The 22,689-nt window shown below is 42.7% G+C and overlaps 1 protein-coding gene across 2 annotated transcripts in view; it reads left to right on the plus strand.

Moving 5' to 3' along the window:
• Window positions 1-22,689, plus strand: part of CENPM (centromere protein M) — a 124,041-nt gene that overhangs the window by 45,643 nt on the left and 55,709 nt on the right. Inside the window, exons 4-5 of one of the 2 annotated variants that reach the window (XM_053469100.1) lie at window positions 11,183-11,262; window positions 16,146-16,993. In XM_053469100.1, the coding sequence (XP_053325075.1) occupies window positions 11,183-11,262; window positions 16,146-16,279 (214 nt within the window). In that variant the 3' untranslated portion in view covers window positions 16,280-16,993. Of the gene's footprint in view, window positions 1-11,182; window positions 11,263-16,145; window positions 16,994-22,689 lie in introns of those variants that run through there. The other variant, XM_053469099.1, reaches the window with a different exon arrangement.

Genomic DNA, 22,689 nt, shown 5'->3' on the forward strand with positions numbered 1-22,689 from the left:
CCCGGCATGATAGCAGCGTGATTGCTGTTAATTGTATATATACAGTATATAACGCTCTATTTCCAATTAGATTGTTTCGGCTATTGGCTTAGCATATTTGGCAGCAGGCGAGTTTCCACCATCCACTATCTGGGCCCGCTCAACTTCTGCTGTTTCTACCTCCTGAGTTTAAAGATGCTTAATTTCTCCAGAACAGATGTGTAGAACTGCTACTTGGGGTAATCTACATACTTTTGCTCAACATTATAGACTTGATGCTATGTCCAAGGGAGACTCCCTTTTTGGTCCAGTTTTGGAGGGGGTTTTCTCAGTCTCCAGTAGTGTGCCTTGTTCCCCATCCTTTGATCATTTATATATCAATCTACTAGTGTCACCAGGGACTGCAGGAAAACAGTTGTCCCTTGTGACATGCTTGTTCTCTCCCTTTTTTTTTTTTTTTTTTTTTTTTACATTTTTTGCTTCTAATTTCCTTGCCTTGGAGTAGTCCTATAATATTAACAGGAGGTTTTCTAGAGGGCAGGGTTTTTTTTTGTTTTTGTTTTTTTTTGTCCTTCCCTATATGCCAGTGTCAGTAGGGAAAAGAAGCTCTCGGTAAGAACCAACTGTTTTTCACCTGGGTTGAACACTGCCTTAACCCCTTAACGTCCATTGCCGGGTCAGGCACGTCATGCAAAACGGTCACTTAACGACCTATGACGTGCCTGACACGTCATGAGACTTAAACAAGCTTAGAAAGTGATCAACGATCAACGGTGTTGCTGTAATGCCTCGATGTCGAGGCATTCAGCAACACCGAGATCGGCATGATGGGCCATGTCTGGCCCCTCCCCGGGGCGTCAACAGCCGCCATACATTGTATGGCGGCGGACGCCCGTTTTAAAAGCGTTTAGGAGGCGACCAACGATCACCTCCTAAACGTCAATGGTGTCGCTGGAATGCCTCGATCAGGAGGCATCCAGCGACACCAAACACTAACCTCTGGGTGGGCTGTGACCGCTCCGGAGAGCGGTCACAGCCTCAGCTGCACGCTGTCTTCGCCATCCGCAAGATGGCGGCGGCCCGGGAAAAAGAATAATAAAGTTTTAAAAGTTGGCTAGACTGTCTCCAGACCCTCTAGAGAACTCTGGCTCCAGCTTTCTAATCACTATGTGATTAGTAAAATATTTAAAAAAGGAAAAAAAGAAAAAGCTTAAAAAAACATGGTAACATTTAAAAATTATTATGCTTTAGAGGAACTATCCAGTTCCAGCAAAATGTAAAAAAAAAAGTCCAAAAAGAGTAAAATAAATAAAATAAAAAAATAAAGTTTATTATTATGAGCAAGTGCTAAAATTAGCGCTGTATCTTCCCAAAAATCCTGACATGGAAAAATTTAAATAAAAGCATTTCAAATACCCAAGGGGTGTCTAATTTAAAAAAATGAATGGTTTGATGGGGTAAATTGGAGTGGCCGGGCTCAAAGATAGGGCATAGGCACAGACTGACCGAAATGGGGGGGGGGGAGCGCACTTCCAAAATGTGGCATTTAACCCCAAACACCAGACAAACCCATACATGTGGGGTATGACTGAACTCGGGAGATGTTCCTGAACACATATTAGGGTGTTGTTTGATAGAGCTATAAATTTATACCCAAAGTACAAATTTACAGTAATTTGTGTGAAAAAAATAAAAAAAAAATACTACCACAAAGTGTGGCAAAGGCTGGTGGTAGAAGCTGATGCATGGAAAGGGTTAAATACTACCATTTTAAGTACCTTGGGGTGTCTAGTTTTCAAAAATATATGGTTTTATGAGGTAAATTGTAGTGGCCAGGCTCAAAGATAGGGCATAGGCACAGACTGACCAAAATAGGGGGAAAAAAGCGCACTTCCCAAATGTGGCCTTTTAACCCCAAACAGCAGTCAAACCCATGCATGGGTGGTATCACTGTACTCGAGAGATGTTGTTGAACACATATTAGGGTGTTGTTTGATAGTGACGTATACCTGGAGCTATAAATGTATACCCAAAGTACAATTTGTGTAAAAAAAAATACCAAAAAAATACTAACACAAAGTGTGGCAAAGGCTGGTGGTACAATCTCATGCTTGGAAAGGGTTAAAATACTAGCATTTGAAATACCTTGGTGTGTCTAGTTTTCAAAAATATATGGTTTGATGGGGTAAATTGAATTAGCCGGCTTCAAAGATGGTCCTATTAGGATATGGGGGCAGAATGACCAGATGTAAAAGTTCCAAGTTAAAAAATGTGCACTTCCTAAATGTGGCGTTTTACCTCCCAAACAACCCAACAAACCCATGCATGAGGGGTATGACTGTACTCGGGAGATGTTGCTGAACACATATTGGGGTGTTGTTTGAAAGTGATGTATACCAGGAGCTGTAAATCCATACCTGAAGAGCAATTTTAGCGATAAAAAACACAAAATAAATTACTACCACAAAGTTTGACAAAGGCTGATGGTAGAATTAGTGCATGGAAAGAGTTAAAATTGTAGCATTTGAAATACCTCGGGGTGTCTAGTTTTCAAAAATATATGATTTGATGGGGTAAATTGCATTGGCCGGCTTCAAAGATACCCGAAATGGCACATGGGGGGAAGAATTTGGAAAAAATGGTTTTGAAATAGCAAAATGCTACTTGTACTTAATGCTCCATAACGTGCAGAAAAAAGCATAAAAACATTGGGTATTTCTAAACTCAGGACAAATAGTAGAATATATTTAGTAGGTTTTTTCATTAGCTTTTTTGGATGAGTAAAAGATTTTTGGGGTAAAAGTCAGAAAATGTGTTTTTTTTTTTTTTACATTTTTCATCATATTTTATTATTTTTTTATGGGAAATTAGATAATATGATTAAAACAATGGTATCTGAAGAAAGCCCTTCTTGTCCTGAAAAAAACAACACATAATTTGTGTGGGTTCACTAAATGAGTGAAGAGAAAATTACATCTAAACACGAACACCGCAAAAGTGTTAAAACAGCCTCGGTCCCAATGGTACAAAAGGTAAAACACAGCCTGGTCCTTAAGGGGTTAAAGATATGGGTTCAGAGAGTAGTTCTTAATACTATTGTCCATTTGGAGAATTTTCCATTAAGTGGCATTTGCAGGGTCCTGTCTTAGTTCTGCTGTTATTTACTGTCTTTAATGATTTTGCAGTAGATATTGAAAGCCGTGTGTCAGTGTTTTGCAGGTGACACAAAATTAGGTTAGATAATATTGTGAACTAGATCTTAAATCTCTGCAGGGTGATTTGGACAAATTGCACATTGGGTAAGCAAGTGGCAGGTGAAGTTTAATGTTTACAAATGGGAAAAGAGATGCATATGTCAATTATACCTAGTGAAAAGGTCTTGGAAATAATTGTAGACAATAGACTTGGCAACAATGTTCAATGTCATGCAATGTCTTTGTAAGGCAATGGTAACAATCCATCTTAAATATACAATGCAAGTCTGGGCACTTGTTTTAAAAAGGACAATCTAGAGCTCGAAAAAGTGCATGATCGAGCAACAGAGCTAATACCGTGTTTCCCCGAAAGTAAGACAGTGTCTTACTTTCTTTTTATCCCTAAAAGCCCCACTATGTCTTACTTTCGGGGTATGTCTTATATTGGGAAAAAATTGAGAGTGATGGGAGTTATGATGTACTTTTAGAGCATAATTAGATCATGAAAAAGACATTGGAAATGGTACAGCATAACACCCATCACTCTCACACACTTACCAATCAACACACCTACCAATCCACACGTATACCAATCCACACACATATACACCAATCCACACGTATACACAAATCCACACACATATACACTAATCCACACACATATACCAATCCACACACATATACACCAATCCACACACACATACACCAATCCACACACACATATACACCAATCCACACACACATATACACCAATCCACACACACATATACACCAATCCACACACACATATACACCAATCCACACACATATACACCAATCCACTCTCACTTAATGCTTTCCTACCTTTCCTTTCTTCTTTCAGCTTCTTTTCCTCCTCTTCGCTCCTCTTCTTCAGTTCTTGTCTCCTTCCGGGTCAGAGGGCACGGACAGCGGTGGGCGCGGCTTCAGTGTTGTGCGCCGGGATCTGACAAGAAACCCCGGCGCACAACAGCTGTTGCCGCGCAGATCACAAGGGAGCGGTATCGGAGGTCATTAACAGACCTCCGGCTCCCTTGAGTGATTTTAAGCCGGGTTGAACCCGGCTTAAAATCACTCAAGGGAGCCGGAGGTCTGTTAAAGACCTCCGATACCGCTCCCTTGCGAGCCTGCTCCTCCAGCGGCGGATATTACTGTCCGTCTCTGGAGGGGTGCCGGGTGCCGCAGGTTGGCACCCCCTGGAGTGTGGCGCCCTGTGCGGTCGCACACCCCAAAGGTCGGCCCTGCTCTAAGGGGCCGGCCTTAGGGGTCTGCGGCCGCACAGGGTTTAAATAAAAACATCGGGGGTTTTTTTCAACTTTATTTAACATCCTCCATGTTAAATAAAGTTAAAAAACTTTATTTAACATCCTCCATGTTAAATAAAGTTTTTTTTAACTTTATTTAACATGGAGGATGTTAAATAAAGTTAAAAAAAAACCCCGATGTTTTAATTTAAATCCTGTGCGGCCGCAGACACGTAAGGCCGGCCTTGGTGGGGACTTCCCGGCCCCTTAGAGTGGCGGACCCGGCAAATCCCCCGTGTTTCCCCGAAAGTAAGACATATGTCTTACTTTCGGGGTACGGCTTATATTAGCCGACCCCTCTGAAACTCCCGATACGTCTTACAATCGGGGGTGTCTTACTATCGGGGAAACACGGTAAGAGGAATATCACATCTTAGTTAAGTAGAAAGTCTATAGAAGATACATTTGTTTACATTAGAAGAAAAAAGGCTTCTTAGAGGGGATATGATATCGTTATACTAATACATACGTGGACAATACCGTCCACTCTATGGTAACGTGTTCATTAATAGGACTTTGCAAAGAACAAAAGTTCACAGACCTTTTAGTTACAATAGATATGACTACATTAGAAAATGAGGTCCCTGCCCTGTTCTTGTTGTATTTTTCATAAGCATATTTTGCGATGGCATGAATGATGAAGCGGGTGTCCCACATGAAATTGCTTTACAACCTTTCCTTACAACATCCCGCATTTATCATTCTGGAACGGTGAAACTATAGTCAAGTACCTCTTTGATTTGATATAATTCCAAACTATTCCCAGAAGTCAGTGGCGTCGGCAGGGGGAGGGCAGAGGGGGCCATGGCCCCCCTACATTATGCTGTGCCCCCCAGTGTGCCCCCCCAATTGACCCGGCTCACCGCCGGGAAACCGGGACATTTCCCGGTGTGCCGGCACATTCAGTTGAAATTGCAGCCGATGCGGCTGACAGTTTCAAAGCGGCTGTAAAACCGAAGCGGTTTTACAGCCGCTTTGAAACTGTCAGCCGCTGGCCGCTTAATGGCTTGCCGGCATGCCAATCATTGAGGCTCTTCGTCCCGCCCCTTTGAAGATGCTCAAGGGGGCGGGCACTTACGGAACAGATGCTGTGACAGAGAGCACGCGGTAGAAGAGCAGCGGTGTCGAGGCAGAAAAACGAAGACCTTTAAAAAAGTAATTATTTAATTAAAAAAAAATAGTTGATAAGCAGAAGGGTCTTCAAATGTAATGTGTTATTAGAAGTAATGCACTAGAGTAAGTACACTAGATCTCACTGGAGGAGGCACATTAACAAGGGGGGGCTGCCTTGGGAAAATTAAATACAAAAAGATGGTGGCTGGCAGGCTGGGGACATAATTACACATCGGGGGGGTTAATACACATTTGTATGGGGGCCATTATAATAACCATTACAAGGGGTTGGTGCATCAATACACAAGGGAAGGGGGCAGGCTGGGGGCATCAAATAAATCAATACACAAGGGAGGGGGCAGGCTGGGAGCATGAAATAAATCAATACACAAGGGAGGGGGGCAGGCTGGGGGCATCAAATAAATCAATACACAAGGGAGGGGGGCTGGCTGGTGGCATCAAATCAATACACAAGGGAGGGGGGCTGGCCAGGGGCATCAAATAAATCAATACACAAGGGAGGGGGGCTGGCTGGGGGCATCAAATAAATCAATACACAAGGGAGGGGGGCTGGCTGGTGGCATCAAATAAATCAATACACAAGGGAGGGGGGCTGGCTGGGGGCATCAAATAAATCAATACACAAGGGAGGGAGGCTGGCTGGGGGCATCAAATAAATCAATACACAAGGGAGGGGGGCTGGCTGGGGGCATCAAATAAATCAATACACAAGGGAGGGGGGCTGGCTGTGGGCATCAAATAAATCAATACACAAGGGAGGGGGGCTGGCTGGGGGCATCAAATAAATCAATACACAAGGGAGGGGGCTGGCTGGGGGCATCAGATAAATCAATACACAAGGGTGTATAGCAAAAATGCACAAAGGAGGGTGGCTGGGGGGGGCACAAATACACAAGGGGCAATACACACAAACAACAGAGCAATGTGGAAAGCATTTTTATACTAGTAGTAGTATATAATTAATAATATTAGTAGGTTATCCCATCCTGATGTGGGGGTCCATGTGGCAGCAGAGCCTGTCCTGGGGTATGTATTTGGGTGTCAGTGTGGCAGAGCCTGTCCTGATATGAGTTTGGTCATCTGTTTCCTGGCACTTTACTTGCTGTAGGGTTAAATAGAACTTTGTAATTTTTATTTATCCAGATTTTGTGGTCACTTCAGAGGACAAAACTTTCTAGGCCTAGAAATCAGTGAGAGGAAAAAGGTATTGTGTTATTTACTCTTATTTCAATCTGAATATATTATTAAAAAGGAAACGTAGATGTTGGTTCAGAGTTTGTGGAACTCAATTCTTGATTTCATTATATTCCCCTTTGGTTTCACAGGCCTTCACAGACCAAGTGGTATTCAGCTTAGTTATATGCAGCTGTATGCATTGTGTTATCTGTGATGAGGTGTTCATTTGGTGACGCAGACCTAAGATGGTTGTGATGCATTAATGGCTAAAAGTTTTGTTGAAGTTTCCATTATGTCTAATCTCCTTAATTTATTTGGGCCTTTTAACTTTTTTTGATTTCTGGGATTTTAATAATGTGATAAAAAAGAATGATTTATAGTTGTTTGGATGTCAAATAGTGTGTCAAATTCTGTTGATCTGTATCTGCTGTGTTTCCATACATTATTTATGTATACCTGCAAATACAGTTTTTTTTTTATCTCATTCAGTTGCGTGTGCTGTTTCCATGTGTTGTTTATTTGATCTATACCTGAACTACAGGGTGTAAGTAAAAGAGCGGTATGGTTTAGTGAATGAGAGGACAAAGGGACTGTGGAGATGATTACAGGTGAGAGGACCTCTCAATGTCACGGTGCAGTCAGAAGGAGGGAACACTGTACTGACTCTCACTGTCTTCCCCTGATCTGCAGTCAGTGTGGCAAATATATTGGCAGCAGGGTCTAATATTAATATATATTGGCTGCAGGGGCTAATATTAATATATATCGGAAGCTGGGACTAATATTTATATATATCGGCAGCAGGGGCTAATATTAATATATATTGGCTGCAGGGCCTATTATCAATAAATATTGGCTGCAGGGGCTAATATTTATATATATTGGCTGCAGGGACTAATAATATATCGGCAGTATGGGCTAATAATATATGTTGGCAGCAGGGTATAATTTCTATGTATATCGGCAGCAGGGTTTAATATAAGTATGTATCCGCAGCAGGGGCTAATATTAATATATATCCGCAGCAGGGGTTAACATTAAATATATCGGAAGCAGGGTGTAATATTTCTATATATCGGAAGCAGGGTCTAATATTTATATATATTGTCAGCAGGGGCTAATATTAAAGAATGAAAAATAACTGTCACTTTAGCTGTTATTTTGAAATCATATTTGAATCACAGTCTTTACTTCAAAGAGATAAATACATGTTATGTAGTTAAAAATGCAGTCTAACGTGTGTATGTATGTATGTATATATATATATATATATATATATATAGTGTATATGTACTGTTTTATAATTGGCCCCCCTACTTTGGTCCCTGGCCCCCCATGTGCCCCCCCCTAAATATGAAAGCTGGAGACGCCACTGCCCAGAAGCCTTAGCAGGAGCAAGATTGCATATAATATCGTCTTTTATCGCTAATTTTGTTACCAGTGTAGCCCTATCTCTATGGATATGACATGTCCAAATGGGTCAAAAATGATTCAGACAAGTTTTTCAGCTCGTTTGACTATTTATTTTCAGAATTCCATTTTCTGCCAGTTTGTTTACGACAAAAATCAGGGCCCATTTTAATTTTGGCAACACCTACAGTTGTCTAACGCCTACATCGTCTTATTCTCTTTGCTCTCCTTTCTTTGTCCGCATCTCCACAGATATTTCCTCCCAAGGAACTTCTGCCAAAATGGCAGAGCTTCCAGTGATGTCATCTCCCCAAATCTGCAATCAGGGGAGAGAATGTCGCCAGAAGCACCAACATTTTTGCAGATTTTCACACTAGGTTATCGTAGCAAGAAATGGTTGAGCTTCCGGTAATGTCCTCTACCCCGACCCTCCAACCGGGGAAGGTCGTCACCAGAAGCTCTGTCGTTTTGGCGGAAGTTCGTCGGGAGGTCATGTCCACCGAGATATGGACGTAGAGAGAGAAAGAGAACTCTAATCCGTTGAAACAGTCAAACAATGATCTCAGTACATGGGTTGCCCTCGGGGTACTTGCAACATTTTGAGTGAGATTCTCTTCACCCACTGAAATTACTGGTTCCTGATACCCTGGTTCCTAAAAACCCTGCGTTATATCCAGGGGGGGGGTTCTCTGTGCAATTTGAGGGTACTAGGATGATAAGTTGTATGCTGCTCTGAATAGGTTGGAGGGTTTCGGGAGGCAATGGAGGGACTTGCATAGTGGGTCAGCAGAAGAAAGTGAGGGGTAAATCAAAGTTTGACACCAAGGCAGCAAACGTGCTCTGTTCGATGGATTGAGGAATTTTCAACAGTGATGGACGTATTAGGAATAATGGATAGTCGAGACAAGGGAATAACCAGTAGTTCAGTCTTGGAGATGTTGAGTTTCAGTTAAGTGGGATGCCATCCAGGATGTTATTTCAGAAACACAGTAAGGCCTCTCTTCTAGGAGAGACCCGGAGAGGAAAGTCAATTTAGCATGTCATCCGTGTTGAAGTAGTACTGGCATCTCAAAGAAGATATTTGTCTAAGAGAAACATAAAAAGTAACGGCGGGGGGGTGTGGTTAGCCATCTGGGAAGATTGACGCTTAAGTGCTCCGCCACGAACCCAGCCTTGTCAGCTATCTTTAGCCATCCTGCATCATGGGCAGGAATAAAAAGCTGCCAGACGACTCAGACACCTAGAGGCAAAGGAAAGTCTACATCCACCTCTTTACGAGAATATCTTCAGGCGCCGAGGGATCTCCCCATCCAGGAGACTGTGCAACGCTTATTCTCCTTAGCCCAGTGGAGAGATGACTTTAGCCCCCTCATCACGGAACTCAAGCACACGGTAAAGGAGGAGGTGGTGTCCCTAAGGGCAGAACTACTGGGCCTAGAGAAGCGGATTACTGCCCAAGAACAAGAATCAACACGCCTGACCCGCAATGTCTCACAGGTGGCTAAACGCTCTAAACAACATGCCCTGTATTTGGCAGATTATCGTCGCCACCTGGAAGACCTAGATAACTCGGGCAGGAGGCACAACATCGGGGTCTTGAAGCGTGGCCCCAGGTGGAAGAAGACGGGTTCCAGGTTCTTACCACGCTATTTAACTCGCTCCTCCATAGGCCCAGGGATGCGGTGATTGGCATGGACAGGGCTCATAGAGCACTATGACCACGTGGTCCCCCGACAGCCCCTCCACAAGATATAATCTGTCACAATGTGAATTACCAACTGAAAGAATCCATTATGAAACGGCCAAGAGAGGTGGGCCCTTGGCCCTACGAAGGTCACAAAATATATTTTTACCACGATATATATTACTGATGGCGCCTCCTTCAGCAGCAATAAGCAAGTGCATCCGGTAGCAGCAGATAAGACTTGCCCAAAGTTCAGGGGGAATTTTATTCCTTACAGAACAGCTTAAGCTCAGCCATATTCCTGTCTCTGGTGTGAACGGTTTTCTAAAGGTCATTCCACAGTATTTCTTTTTTTGAAACCGCCCTGAAGCACACTTAGGGTCATTGTCCTGTTGTATTACACAACTTCTACTTCATTTGGTGGATAGCCACACTGATTTTATCCTGTATGGTACCTTGATAAAATTCCTTGCTCCTCCGATAATAGCAAGCTGAAGTTGCAAAGCAGCCCTAAATCATGATGCTACTTTAATACATTCAGTGTCCTTTGTAGACCATATGTAGTCCTTTGTGTTCTTCCTGAACAATCCACCTTTGTTTCATCAGTCCACAGAACATTTTCCCAATAGTGTTTAGGAATGTCAATGTGCTCTTTAGCAAACTCCAGGCGAGCAGTGATGTTAAATTGGAGAGCAGCTGCTTCCTCATGGTGTCCTGCCTGTTGAATGTTTTGCATACGGTGGACGTATCAGATATGTTAACCAGTTCCAATGTTTCCTTCAAGCCTTTACAAGACCTAGCTGTTACAACAGTGGCGGAACTACCGGGGTCGCGACTGTGACCGGGCCCTGGAGTTCTTCCAGTCAGGGGGGTCCAAGGGTTGCCGAGCGGTCGTTTTCAGCAACCGCTCAATGCCCTTCTGTCTCCTCTGCCTCAGCGCTGCCCCGACTGCAGTGGTGGGAGCGTGAAGCGTCTGTCTTGGGTGCCAGCGCTTCACGCTGAGCGCCGGCATATGGCTTCGCGCCTCCACCACAGGACTGCATGGTAAGTGACCTATAAGTAGATAGTGAGAAGGGGGAGGTAGGGAGAGGGTAGATAGCCTGAGAAGGGGGTAGATTGGGTTGGGGGGACCTTAACAGATTCTCGCACCGGGGGCCTGAGGCTTCTAGTTACGCCCCTATGTTACAAATATTCACACAAGTAAGGGCTTGCAGTTTTGATGACTTTTCTGCTTTTATTTTAGAATTGTTTGTTTTTTAAGAAATATATTCTTTCTTTTACAGCCTGTCTGTGGTTCTCAGGTCACTTTCTCATTTGGACCTGAATTACTTCCTTGGGAAAGTATGTTTTCTTGCCACAGGATGTAAGTATAACTTCTTGAAACAAATATATTTCTGTTGTGTTTATGCCATTGTCACATAGGAAGCTGACCTGGTTGTACACAAATGCATGATATGAAGTTGTTCAAAAGTTCATGGTATAACCATGAGGTATGTTCAGAGGCGTATCTACTGAAAATAGCGCCTATGGCAAGCACTGAAATTGCGCCCCTGTCCAAATAGCTAAAACTCAACTTTCACAAAAAAAACAAAAAAAGAAATCAAGTTGTGACGCTTGCATTACATTTTATATATGTGTATATTGTTTGTATTATGCATATGTACATGTCCATTACTGCATGTGTATTATACTCATGTTTGTGCATCTATTATAAACAGTGGCCACTATAGAAACAATATAATGGGGGGCACATAAGATACCACAGTCAAAACGGGGGGGGGGCATTAATAATTTCCACCATTAAATCATATTACTGAAAAAACATATATATATATATATATATATATATATATATATATATACACATACATAATACTTTCATTCAACATGGAAGCCTGACGCCACAATTTAGTGCGACTAATCCTTGAAATAAATATTATAGAGTAAATAACACATTACCTTATCTTTTCCAATAAATGATTTCAAGGCCTTGAATGTTTGGTCCCCTGAAGTCACTACAAATTCAGGAGGGTGTTTTATCTCTGGATAAGTAAAAATGAAATAGTTCCTACTGTAAATTAAGTGCCAGGAAACACACACACCAGGACAGGCTCTGCCACACCAATACCAAACACACACACCAGGACAAGCTCTGCCACACTGACATCCAAACACACACCCCAGGACAGGCTCTGCCACACTGACACCCAAACACACACACCAGGACAGGCTCTGCCACACGGACACCCAAACACACACACACACCAGGATAGGCTCTGCCACCCGAACACACACACCAGGACATGCTCCGCCACACTGACACCCAGACAAACACACAAGCACAGGCTCTGCCACACCAACACCCAAGCACACACACACCAGGGCAGGCTCTGCCACACCAACACCCAAGCACACACACACCAGGACGGGCTCTGTCACACCAACACCCATACACACACACCAGGACAGGCTCTGCCACACCAATACCCATACATACACACCAGGACAGGCTCTACTAGACTGATAACAAAAAACACACAAACAGCAGGACACAATCTACAATCTTTCCACACTGCATTGTCGTTGACACCCCCCCTTAGTGTTTTTGCCCCTTGCATTTTGATGCCTCAGCCAGCACCTTTTTAGTATAGATTAATGTGGTGCCCCAGACCCTTATATGATTGCCTCCAGTCAGCACTATTAAAGCCCCTCCCTTTATTATTGATTTATGTGATGGTCTCACTATTTACCCTCTCCCCCTCCCCTACCCACTATCTACTTTACCCACTGTCTACCCTCTCCCCCTCCCCTACCCACCTCCCCACTATCTAACCTCTCCCCCCTTTGTAGTTAACTTGAAGTCTTGCGGTGGGAGTGCGAGGCCTCCGTCAACCTGCTCTGCGGCGGTGCACACTGCTGAGCGCCGGAATATGACTTCATATTCCAGCGCTCAGCATGAAATGCCGGCATTGCGACGCAGGTAGAGGCCTCGTGGAGGAGACTGAGGGGAGCCCCGCGTAAAAAAGAGAAAAAAAAAAAAAAACGTTTCTACCCACGGCGAGTAGAATCCGGGACATGTGGTCACCCTTTGGCGGGGGGCAACAGGGGAGGACAAGGAATAGCCCCCCTTGGCCCACTGCAGTGACACCACTGATTATCAACATAATTTATAAAATTATGCTTCGTTGAGAAGGGGGGGGCGCAGAGGGGAACAAACCATTGTGGCGCCGGGGTGGACGCTGCAGTGGAGAGGCAGAGCATTGTGGGGAAGCATCCCCTGCCGGGCAAAATCTTAATCCTGACAGTGACAGCTCAGTCAGCTGTCACTGTCAGGAAGGAACATTTCGTCTGATTCGGCACAACATAAGAATCGGACAAGATCACTGGCGCCCCCCTTTCAAATGGCGCCTATGGCACGAGCCAAAAGTGCCGTACCTTACATACGCCTCTGGGTATGTTCTGGCATTTAGTTTTAAGTTATGAAAAACAATGACACTGCACCCTCAATTTTTGCATTACATCTTAATTCACGATATTATAAAACCTGAAATGATACGTTGTTAGAGATGACGGATATGTAAGCACTTTATACATTAAGGTGAATAATTAAGCATGTTATGGGTCTTTCTAGCCTCAATTCAATTTGCAGTTTGAAGTATTTTTGGTTTTGTTTTGTTTTTTTTGATCAACAAATGTAGCACATTTGTCATAGGTTATCTTGCTTAGAAATGTAAGGATGTGGAAAAGTGACTCAAGTTATATTGTATGGAAGTGTCACATATGTCTAATATTGACATATCTGGTGTACCTGGTGTAAATTGTGTCACAGCATTCTGCAACCCTATATTTTTATTTTTTGGTTTGTTGTCTTTCTAGACTCTAGCTTAGATGAATCATTATCTCTCGGATTGCTTTGCTACTGGAGATTTACTTGTATATATTAATTTCCAAACAGTTTGCAATACAAGATCCTGTATGTTAACAATTATTGACTATTCGTTTATTCTGTTATATAAATAAAGATTCAGTCTGTAGTGATCTGTGTGGATTAGTTAGGAATGAGATGAGCTGTGGTAAGGATTACCATCAGAAGGCTAAATCTTTCCCCCGTTATTGTTTAGGACTGAACAGCAAAAGAAACAAATTTAGCCGTAGAACGGACTAAAAAGGGTGTTGTGTGAAAACACCAATCACCCTTGCAGTTATATTCTAAATATCAACATGCTCTACAGAATTCATTTCAAAATTCTGACTCTTAATTTAAAATCTCTTCATAGCAGTTCCCCTATTAACATCTCGTCAATCATCTCAAAATAGACCCAAAACTGATTTTTCTGCTGATCTGATGATCACAGTCTGTCCTCTCCTCTCTAATTTGTACCTCTCATGTTCGCTTGCAAGATTTCCCAAGGGTTGCCCCTATCCTCGGGATAGATCATTTTGGCAAATTTTAAGATCTAGGAGTGGATGATTCTTGTCTTTTTATATGTTTGTACTTTATTATTCATATATGTAATAAAAAACTTAAAAAAAACCGTAAACTATATAATATATATATATATATATCTCTATATATATATATATATCTCTATATATATATAGATATAGATATAGATATATATATCTCGTATTTGCTCGATTATAAGACGACCCCCCAAAATCTGAATATTAACGTAGGAAAAAAAGAAAAAGCCTGAATATAAGACGACCCTAAAGGAAGAAAGTTTTACCAGTAAATGTTAATTCATGTAAACTATTTTTTTTAATAAAAGCTATGATTGAGAAAAAAAAAATTTTGTTTTTATTTCCTTGTATTTTCCAACCTGTCCCCCAGTTACGCACATCTGCCCCCAGGCTTGCCACACCAATATGGCACTGTGGCCCATGATATGCCTTTTAACCCTCTATATGCCTTTTAACCCTCTATATGCCACTGTGCCCCATGGTATGCCTTTTGACCCCCTATGTGCCACTCTGCCTCCAGAAATGCCTTATACCCCTATATCCCATTCTGGCATTTAGGGGGTTAAAATGCATATTATGGGGCAGAGTGGCATGTAGGGAGGTATAAGGCATTCCAGGAGGCAGAGTGGCATTAAGGGAGTTAAAAGGCATTGTATAGAGCACTCTGCCTCTAGAAATGCCTTATACCCCTATATGCCACTCTGGCATTTAGGGGGTTAAAAGGCATATTATGGGGCAGAGTGGCATATAGGGAGGTGAAATGCCTTATACCTCCCTATATGCCACTCTGCCCCATAATATGCTTTTTAACCCCCTAAGTGCCAGAGTGGCATATAGGGGTATAAGGCATTCCAGAAATGCCCTATGCCCCCATTTAACACACTAACACACACACACACACACACACACACACACACACACACACACACACACACACACACACACACACACACACACACACACACACACACACACACACACACACACTTACCGGTGTTTCCAATTTCCTGCTGTTTTGCCGGAGCAGCAGGTTGACGTTTCCTTCCTCTGCAGCCGGAAGGAGGTGGGGTTGGCAGCAGGGGTTTGTCTGCGTCCGTCACGTATACCTTCCCCGGCTGTCAGAGATCAGAGTTCCCTGCAGAGAAGGTATGCGCGACGCACGCAGACAACCCCCGCTGCTAGCCACACCTCCTTCCGGCTGCAGCGGACATTGTCTACACGGATCGCTGCCCCGGCAATACAGCAGGAAGCACCGGTAAGTGTGTGTATGGGGGGGGGGTTGAGACGGGAGGATCCAGGTGGATCCAGGTCCCCTGCAGCGGTGCGGGTGATCTGGATCTTAATTAGAAGATGACCCCGATTAGAAGACGAGGGGTATTTTTCAGAGCATTTGCTCTGAAAAAAACCTTGTCTTATAATCGAGCCAATTACAGTATATATATATATTTATTATTATTATTATTATTATTATATAATATATATATATATATGTATATGTACATAAAGTATAAGAGTAGGTGGGAGGGCGCATCTTCATTAGCTCTTCCATGGCGTCTTCAGCCTTGCTGCTGCTCACTAGACTCAAGGTCAGTGCAGACAGCTCAGTGGTTCGCCAGGTAAGTGAAGAGTCCCCCTCAAAATGCTATTTATAATTGAAGCCACACTATTGGCGGGAATTTTTGGCACCCGTGAGGCAGCAAAAAAGCATGGTCAAGCGCAAACCAAAACATACCTGTGTTACATAACAATTATTTTTTTTTAAATACAACATCCTATACTCAGCTACAGTTGCCAGAAGAATTGTTTGGAATACAAAGAAAAAAACTAGTAACCTCAGAAGAAATACAGGCTGCTCTGGAAAAAGACTGTGTGGTTGTTTCAAGGAGCACAATGCCATGATATTTGAACAGAAGTGAGCTGCATGGTCGAGTCGCCAGAAAGAAGCCTTTACAACAACATTGCCAAAAACAAGCCTGGTTACAACATGTCCAGCAACACCTTAACACATGGCTTCTGGCACACTTTAGTTTGGAGTGACAAGACCAAAATAGAGCACACAACCATTAACAATATATTTGGAGAGGGTCAACAAGGCTTTCCCACTGTGAAGCGTGGTGGTGGCTCACTGATGTTTTGCTAGCAGGAAGTTAGTTAGGCCTCCCCCTACGTTTTTGTCCCGCTCTATCGCAGAGCCCGATTAGCTATAAAGTTGGTTTAGATAGGTCCTTGGGTATAAGGTATCTAATGAGGTTCCTTTCCATGTGTTCATAGAATGTCGCTCCAATCCAATTAAGACGATAGGTCCAACGTTCCTTGCTCACCTGCGCCAGGCTCAGACGTTGCCGTCTCACCTTCCCTGCGAGCATGGACAATTCTGAAATTGACGGCCAAATTAACTAGGAGAGGCATTCCATTTTCAGCCTCGGTTAGGAAATCGGAAGTTTTCCGCCTACTGTTTTCTACTCCCTGGACTCCTCCTTGATCTATCCCTCAGCAATCCACTTCGGTGGACTTGGCTCATGTGAGAGATGTGCTTACCTCACTTGTGGTATCGGTCTCCTCCATTCAAGAGAGGCAAACCAATTTAGAAACCCAGCTTGCTGCAACAGTCCCACAGTCCCCCCCTTACAGGCCCTTTCAGGGTAATTTTAGGAAGGATATCCTGAAAGAAAAGACGTTAATTTGGTCTCCCTTCTCACCAGTTCCCATGACCTGGCGGACAATAAGGATTTTTCCTGCGGCGAAGTTTCGGTGGTGCTTAAAGCTAAAGACCCTAGACTGGCCAAAAAGTTATCTGTCCCTGAATTTGTCCTGGCCTTCAGCCTTTATAGGGATGTCTTATGTTGAGCATTCCCTTCTAGAAGGGAGGAGCTAGATCAGTATTTATATAAAATTGTGGAATTATAAATATGGGCGTCATGCCTTCTACGATTACCACAGATCGTTTTCGCTAAGGCAGCTGCAGCGCTTGCCCAGTTTAATTATGTTACAGACTGGAGTCGGGTAGACACAGAACTATTTTGCAGAGATTTTGCAGCTTATTTGCCAGTCTACGGCCCACGCAGCTAACTTTTGTCCCACTAACGACAGTCCTCCCTCCACTAGCTTGGCAGGTACGTCTGCCTCCTCCCATCCGGGGCCTACGCTTCCAAAGACGCATGATAAATTGGGTAGACCCATCTCTTTTTTTGGCAGATCCCAGATATGCAACAATTTCAACACCGCCAGTTGCCATTTCAGTCAGTGCAAGCTACTGCACGAAATGTCATAGGGCCCACCCCCATACTATGTGCTGTGGTGCTTTATTCCCCAAACAATGACTATCCCCAATTAATGTGGATTGTCTTCTGAATAAGTTAGTTTCATCCTTCCCCCGATTTAGTGAATTTTCTTGATTCAGGGCTATGGTTTCCATACAGGAGTTGTGGCCATGCCCCAGGAGTCTTGGGAATGTCCAAACCTCAGGTCAGCTGTATCCCCATACAGTCTACAAAATTTACTGGAATTGTTGAAGGAGCTTCATATCCCGGTAGCCCAACACAAGACAGCAGGTCCAGTTACAGTCTTAGAATTCTTGGGGATAGTTCTGAATTCTAATAAAATGGAAGCCAGCCTGCCTAGTGTTAAGCTCCAGAGAATCCAGGATATCATCCACGTTTTCATGGGATCCGATACGTGTTCTAAACTCCAATTGCAATCTCTTATTGCTATGCGCGTAATTTCTCAAGGCAGGTCATTTATCTCCCATCTCCTGTCTCTGCTGTCGGCATTCCACAGGACTGATCAGTGATCATAGATCAGACAGCCAGGTCTGACTTCCGTATGTCAGCTAGGTTCCTTAGGACGTGGAACGGACGTTCCATGTTTATTCCCCAACCCAGTTTTTCTTCCCCTAGGAGATGCCTCTCCCTCCATGGGGTTTTCTGCTATTTGCCAGGCTCAGTGGATAGCTGAGAATGGCCTTCTCAGTTGGATGAAATTCCCCACTTTCACAACACTTCGGCCTTGTTGGAAATCTATCCTATTGTAGCGGCAGTTTGGGGCAGCAAGTGGACTTACTTGGTTATCGGTATATCACAAATTCTCAATTACATCGGTTCTGAAAGTCTCGGACTTGTGTTGTGTTGCTGATCATCACGTGCTGTCCCTCGGGAATACGAAAACAAATCAGTCCGGTCCAAGTACACAAATCACGTTTTTTCCTACCAATTTCCGCTTGGTGCCCAGTTGCAGTCCTGGGAGCCTTATTGTTTTTGACCGGTAAACCGAGAGACAGTTCTCTTATGCCCTTTCCCAGGGAGCCGTTACCGTTGGTAGCATTCATTAGATATGTTAGGTTATTGCTAACTAGGATAGGCCTTAACCTGCTCGCATATTCGGGACACTCCTTTAGAATCGGGGCTGCCTCCGTGGCTTCTTAGAATAAAATTCCAGCCTATGTAATCAAAAAGTTAGGCAGAGGGAACTCCTCCTGTTTTTCTATATATATCCCACGACCAACATCTGAAATACACAATGCTCTGTAATAATGTTAATGCGTATTGTCATGCTTCATATTATTAATAAAATTATGGTATGACTTCTTCCTTTTGCCCTCTTCTAGGCCTACCTGGTACGTTGGTTTTGGCACACCTCAGACCGAATGGACCTCCTCTTGGTCTTTATTTCTCCATTCCACTAATGCTATTGGATTTCCCCCTACCACAAATGTTAAGGCTAATGTACATTAGCCTGTAGTTGTGGGAGGGGCTGTGGTTATTTAACCAACGCCTCTCCCTCCCACAGCTACGTTGCAGCGTCTAGCATTTGCCTTCCCTTGTCTCTCCTCTTTTATTGCTTCTCTTTTCTTTCCTCCTTTCGTTTGTAATCATGGGGTAGCCCTCTTGTAGGCCTACCTAGTATGTCGGTTTTGGCACACCTCAGTCGGAATGGACCCCCTCTTGTTGCCATATTTTGTTTTAGGGTTGTTATTCTGTTATAACCTACAGTTGAATATTAATCCCATAAGAAAGAAAAGAAATGTGTTTTGCCTCCTCACTCATGTATTCTTTAAAAATATTTCATATATAACCAATTTTCCAAGGGTATGCAAACCTTTGATCACAACTGTATGGTTATTTTTATGGGTAAGTTCTACAATTAGCGCTATATCGTCACATATCTTCGCAAACATCCTCACATGGAAAGAATTTAAATACTGGCATTTGAAATACCCATGGTATAAATCGATTTGATAAATAGTTGTCCAGAATTAAAGCTACCTCAAATAGGAAATGGGCACACGCTGATGAGTAAATTAGATATGATTAAAATAATGGTATCTAAAGAAAGCCCTCATCCTGAAAACAATATTTAACTTGTGTGAGTGCAGTAAATGCGAAAGAAGAAACGTACAGCTAAACATGAGCACTGCAGAAATATTAAAATAGCCGTTGTCACAAAAAGGTCCAAAAATAAACAGCTGTGTCCTTAACCACTTAATGAGAAAGCCCATTGTTTTCAATGGGTTTAGGGACCTCCCATTGTCCTTAACCCCTTCAGCACCGGGACGTACCTGGTACTTCCTGGTTACTGGTCACCGGTAGACCGGGACGTACCAGGTACGTCTCCTCCAAAAAACGCCCCCCACATCACCACGATCGCGGTGATCGTGGAGGCGCTGCTGCTGCTGTCTGCCCAGGAGTCCTGGGCAGACAGCACAGCCTCTCTAAACCCGCCCCCAAGCCTACGATCACTCCCACGGAGTGATTTTGTAGGCAGAAACAGCGATTGCAGAAAGATCTGCAATCGCGGTTTCAGCTGCCACAGGCAGCTTCAGGGAAGGGGGGGGGGTGTTGAATGGGTCCCCACACAAGTGTGGGGGCCTGATCCAACACCCCCCCTGCTGCCTGATCGCTCCATGAGAGCGTCAGTGCAGTGTTAACCCCTTCAATGCCGCGATCGCGGCATTGAATGCCGCGATCGCGGCATTGAAGGGGTTAATTCCCGTTTTGTAGGGGGCTCTGCTGCTGGTGGTCTGCCTGGAAACCCAGGCAGACCAGCAACAGCAAAAACGAGCCCCCAGAAGTCCTCTGATCAGTCCTGTAGGACTGATCAGAGAGACTCCTCCCCTACAATCTCCAGTCTGTTGGAGATTGTGTCCCAGCTGCCAGAGGCAGCTTCAGGGACAGGGAGACAGGGTTCTTTGGTCTCCACATGAGTGTGGAGACCAGCCCCCCAACCCTCACCCTTCCTCAGTTAACCCCTACCCCCCTCTTCCTCAATTAACCCCTTCAATGCTGCGATTGTGTATGACTAAATAAGCTTGTGGGGACTAAATACCAGTCAATGCTGTGCTTCAATGGAGCATCAGCATTGAAAGAGTTAAAAAAAAATGTAAATAATAATAATAATAAAAAAAAATAAAAAAAAAATTAATTTAAAAAAATTTATAAAATAATAATAATAATAATAAAAAAAATAACAGCACTGACCTGAAAGTCCAGGGTGCTTCCAGGTCAAATGCTGGGCTGATCAGATCGCTCCTGGCCAATAGGAGTGATCGGATCATTATGGCAGCCCACGGATGACCCTGCTCTACAAAGAGAGAGGGGTCATCTAGGGTAATTATGAAAAAACACAAATTATTAATAAATGAAAAAATCATAATTATTACCTGATCACTTGTCGGTGACATTTTAAGTCGCTGATTATTGATCGGTCTCCCTGATTGATGTCAGCGGCCTAAACCTGTCACTTACAAGTAATCTGATAAAAAAAAATATTTAAAAAAATGTAAATGCACATGTTCCAGTTTTGCCCTCATAGCTTCCTCAAAAAATGCATGAACCATGCATGTGAGGCCTTGTTGGACTCATGGGATGTTGGTGAACAAAATGTGGTGCTTTCTTCCACTGTTGCACTTATGGTGTGCAAGAAATTCAGTGCAACATTGAAATGTATGCGTTAAAAACGCAATAAAATAATTTCCCTGTGAAGTTTGGCAGACATCAGTGAAGAAATGGCTAACTGAAAACTGTCAAAACTACCCTAGTTGAACACCTTTACTTGTCTACTGTTCAGAAATATATACTTTTATGGGGTAATTTACATTGGGGGGCTTCCAAAATGTCCCAAATGGGATATGGGCCCAGGAAACCAATTTCTGAAAATTCCAAATGTGAAAAAGAAAATGCGCATGTTCCAGTTTTGCCCTCATAGCTTCCTCAAAAATTGCATGAACCATGCATGTGAGGCCTTGTTGGAACCGGGGGATGTTGGTGAACACAATTTGGTCTTTTTTTCTGCAGTTGCACATATTCTATACAAAATATAATATAAAATCTAAAGCAACATTGCAACATATGCAAAAAAAAACAAAAAAATATAAAAATACCTCAAAATTTGGCAGCAATTGGCGATAAAATCCCTGTTTGAAAAGTGTCAAAATGACCCTAGTTGTACACCTTGACTTATCTACTGTTCATAAACATATAATTTTGGGGGGATAATCAGTATCTGTGACAACTATTGCAGTTATTAGACTACCATGCCAAATTTGAAAAAAATTACATTTCAAAAACGTAATGCATGCCTTGCAATATTTTCCCCTATACTGGTCAAAATAGATAAAAATCCTGGCCATGTTGGGTGGTTTCCAAATCAGGACAACTTAATGAATATATTTGGGATAATTTTTTCCCATTGGTTCAATGTGTGTACAATTTGTATGTATACAAAACTGTAAAAAAATGCGTTTTTTTCATTTTTTCCCCACTTTTTCCAGTTTATTTCAAATAAAACAATGTACTACCCAGCTTAATATGGTTTCAAATGAAAGCCCTACTTGTGCTGAAAAAAACAATATATGATTTGTGTGGGTGCACCACTTGATAAGAGAAAAATTACAGTTGAAGAAAGACATGGCAAAAACACAAAAACGGCTCCGGTCCTTTAGCGACACCCTAGCTTAAAAATCCCGGTCCTGAAGGGGTTAAGGGGTTAAATTGATTAAGATAAATTTGCAAAATCTATCATGTATTAATACTTTACTAAAAAATCTTTCTATTTATTACATATATTTTGAGATCTGTTATCTTTAGAATGTGATGCATTTTAAAATTTTAACCCCTTAATGACCATGGTTACTTCACAAGGTTTTAAAAAAAAAATGGTTTCCCACTAATGCATTTTTGTTTACCTCACAAATATATTATTATTATTTATTGATTTTATAATGTACAATGGGTGGACAGGACAAAACAAAACAAAAACATACATTTGATCTGTAAGATATTTGGAGAATATTTGTTTCATAGGAACAATCAAGACTATACACACGTGTCAC

The sequence above is a fragment of the Spea bombifrons genome, chromosome 6, assembly GCF_027358695.1.
Source record: "Spea bombifrons isolate aSpeBom1 chromosome 6, aSpeBom1.2.pri, whole genome shotgun sequence".
Lineage (NCBI taxonomy): Eukaryota > Metazoa > Chordata > Amphibia > Anura > Pelobatidae > Spea > Spea bombifrons.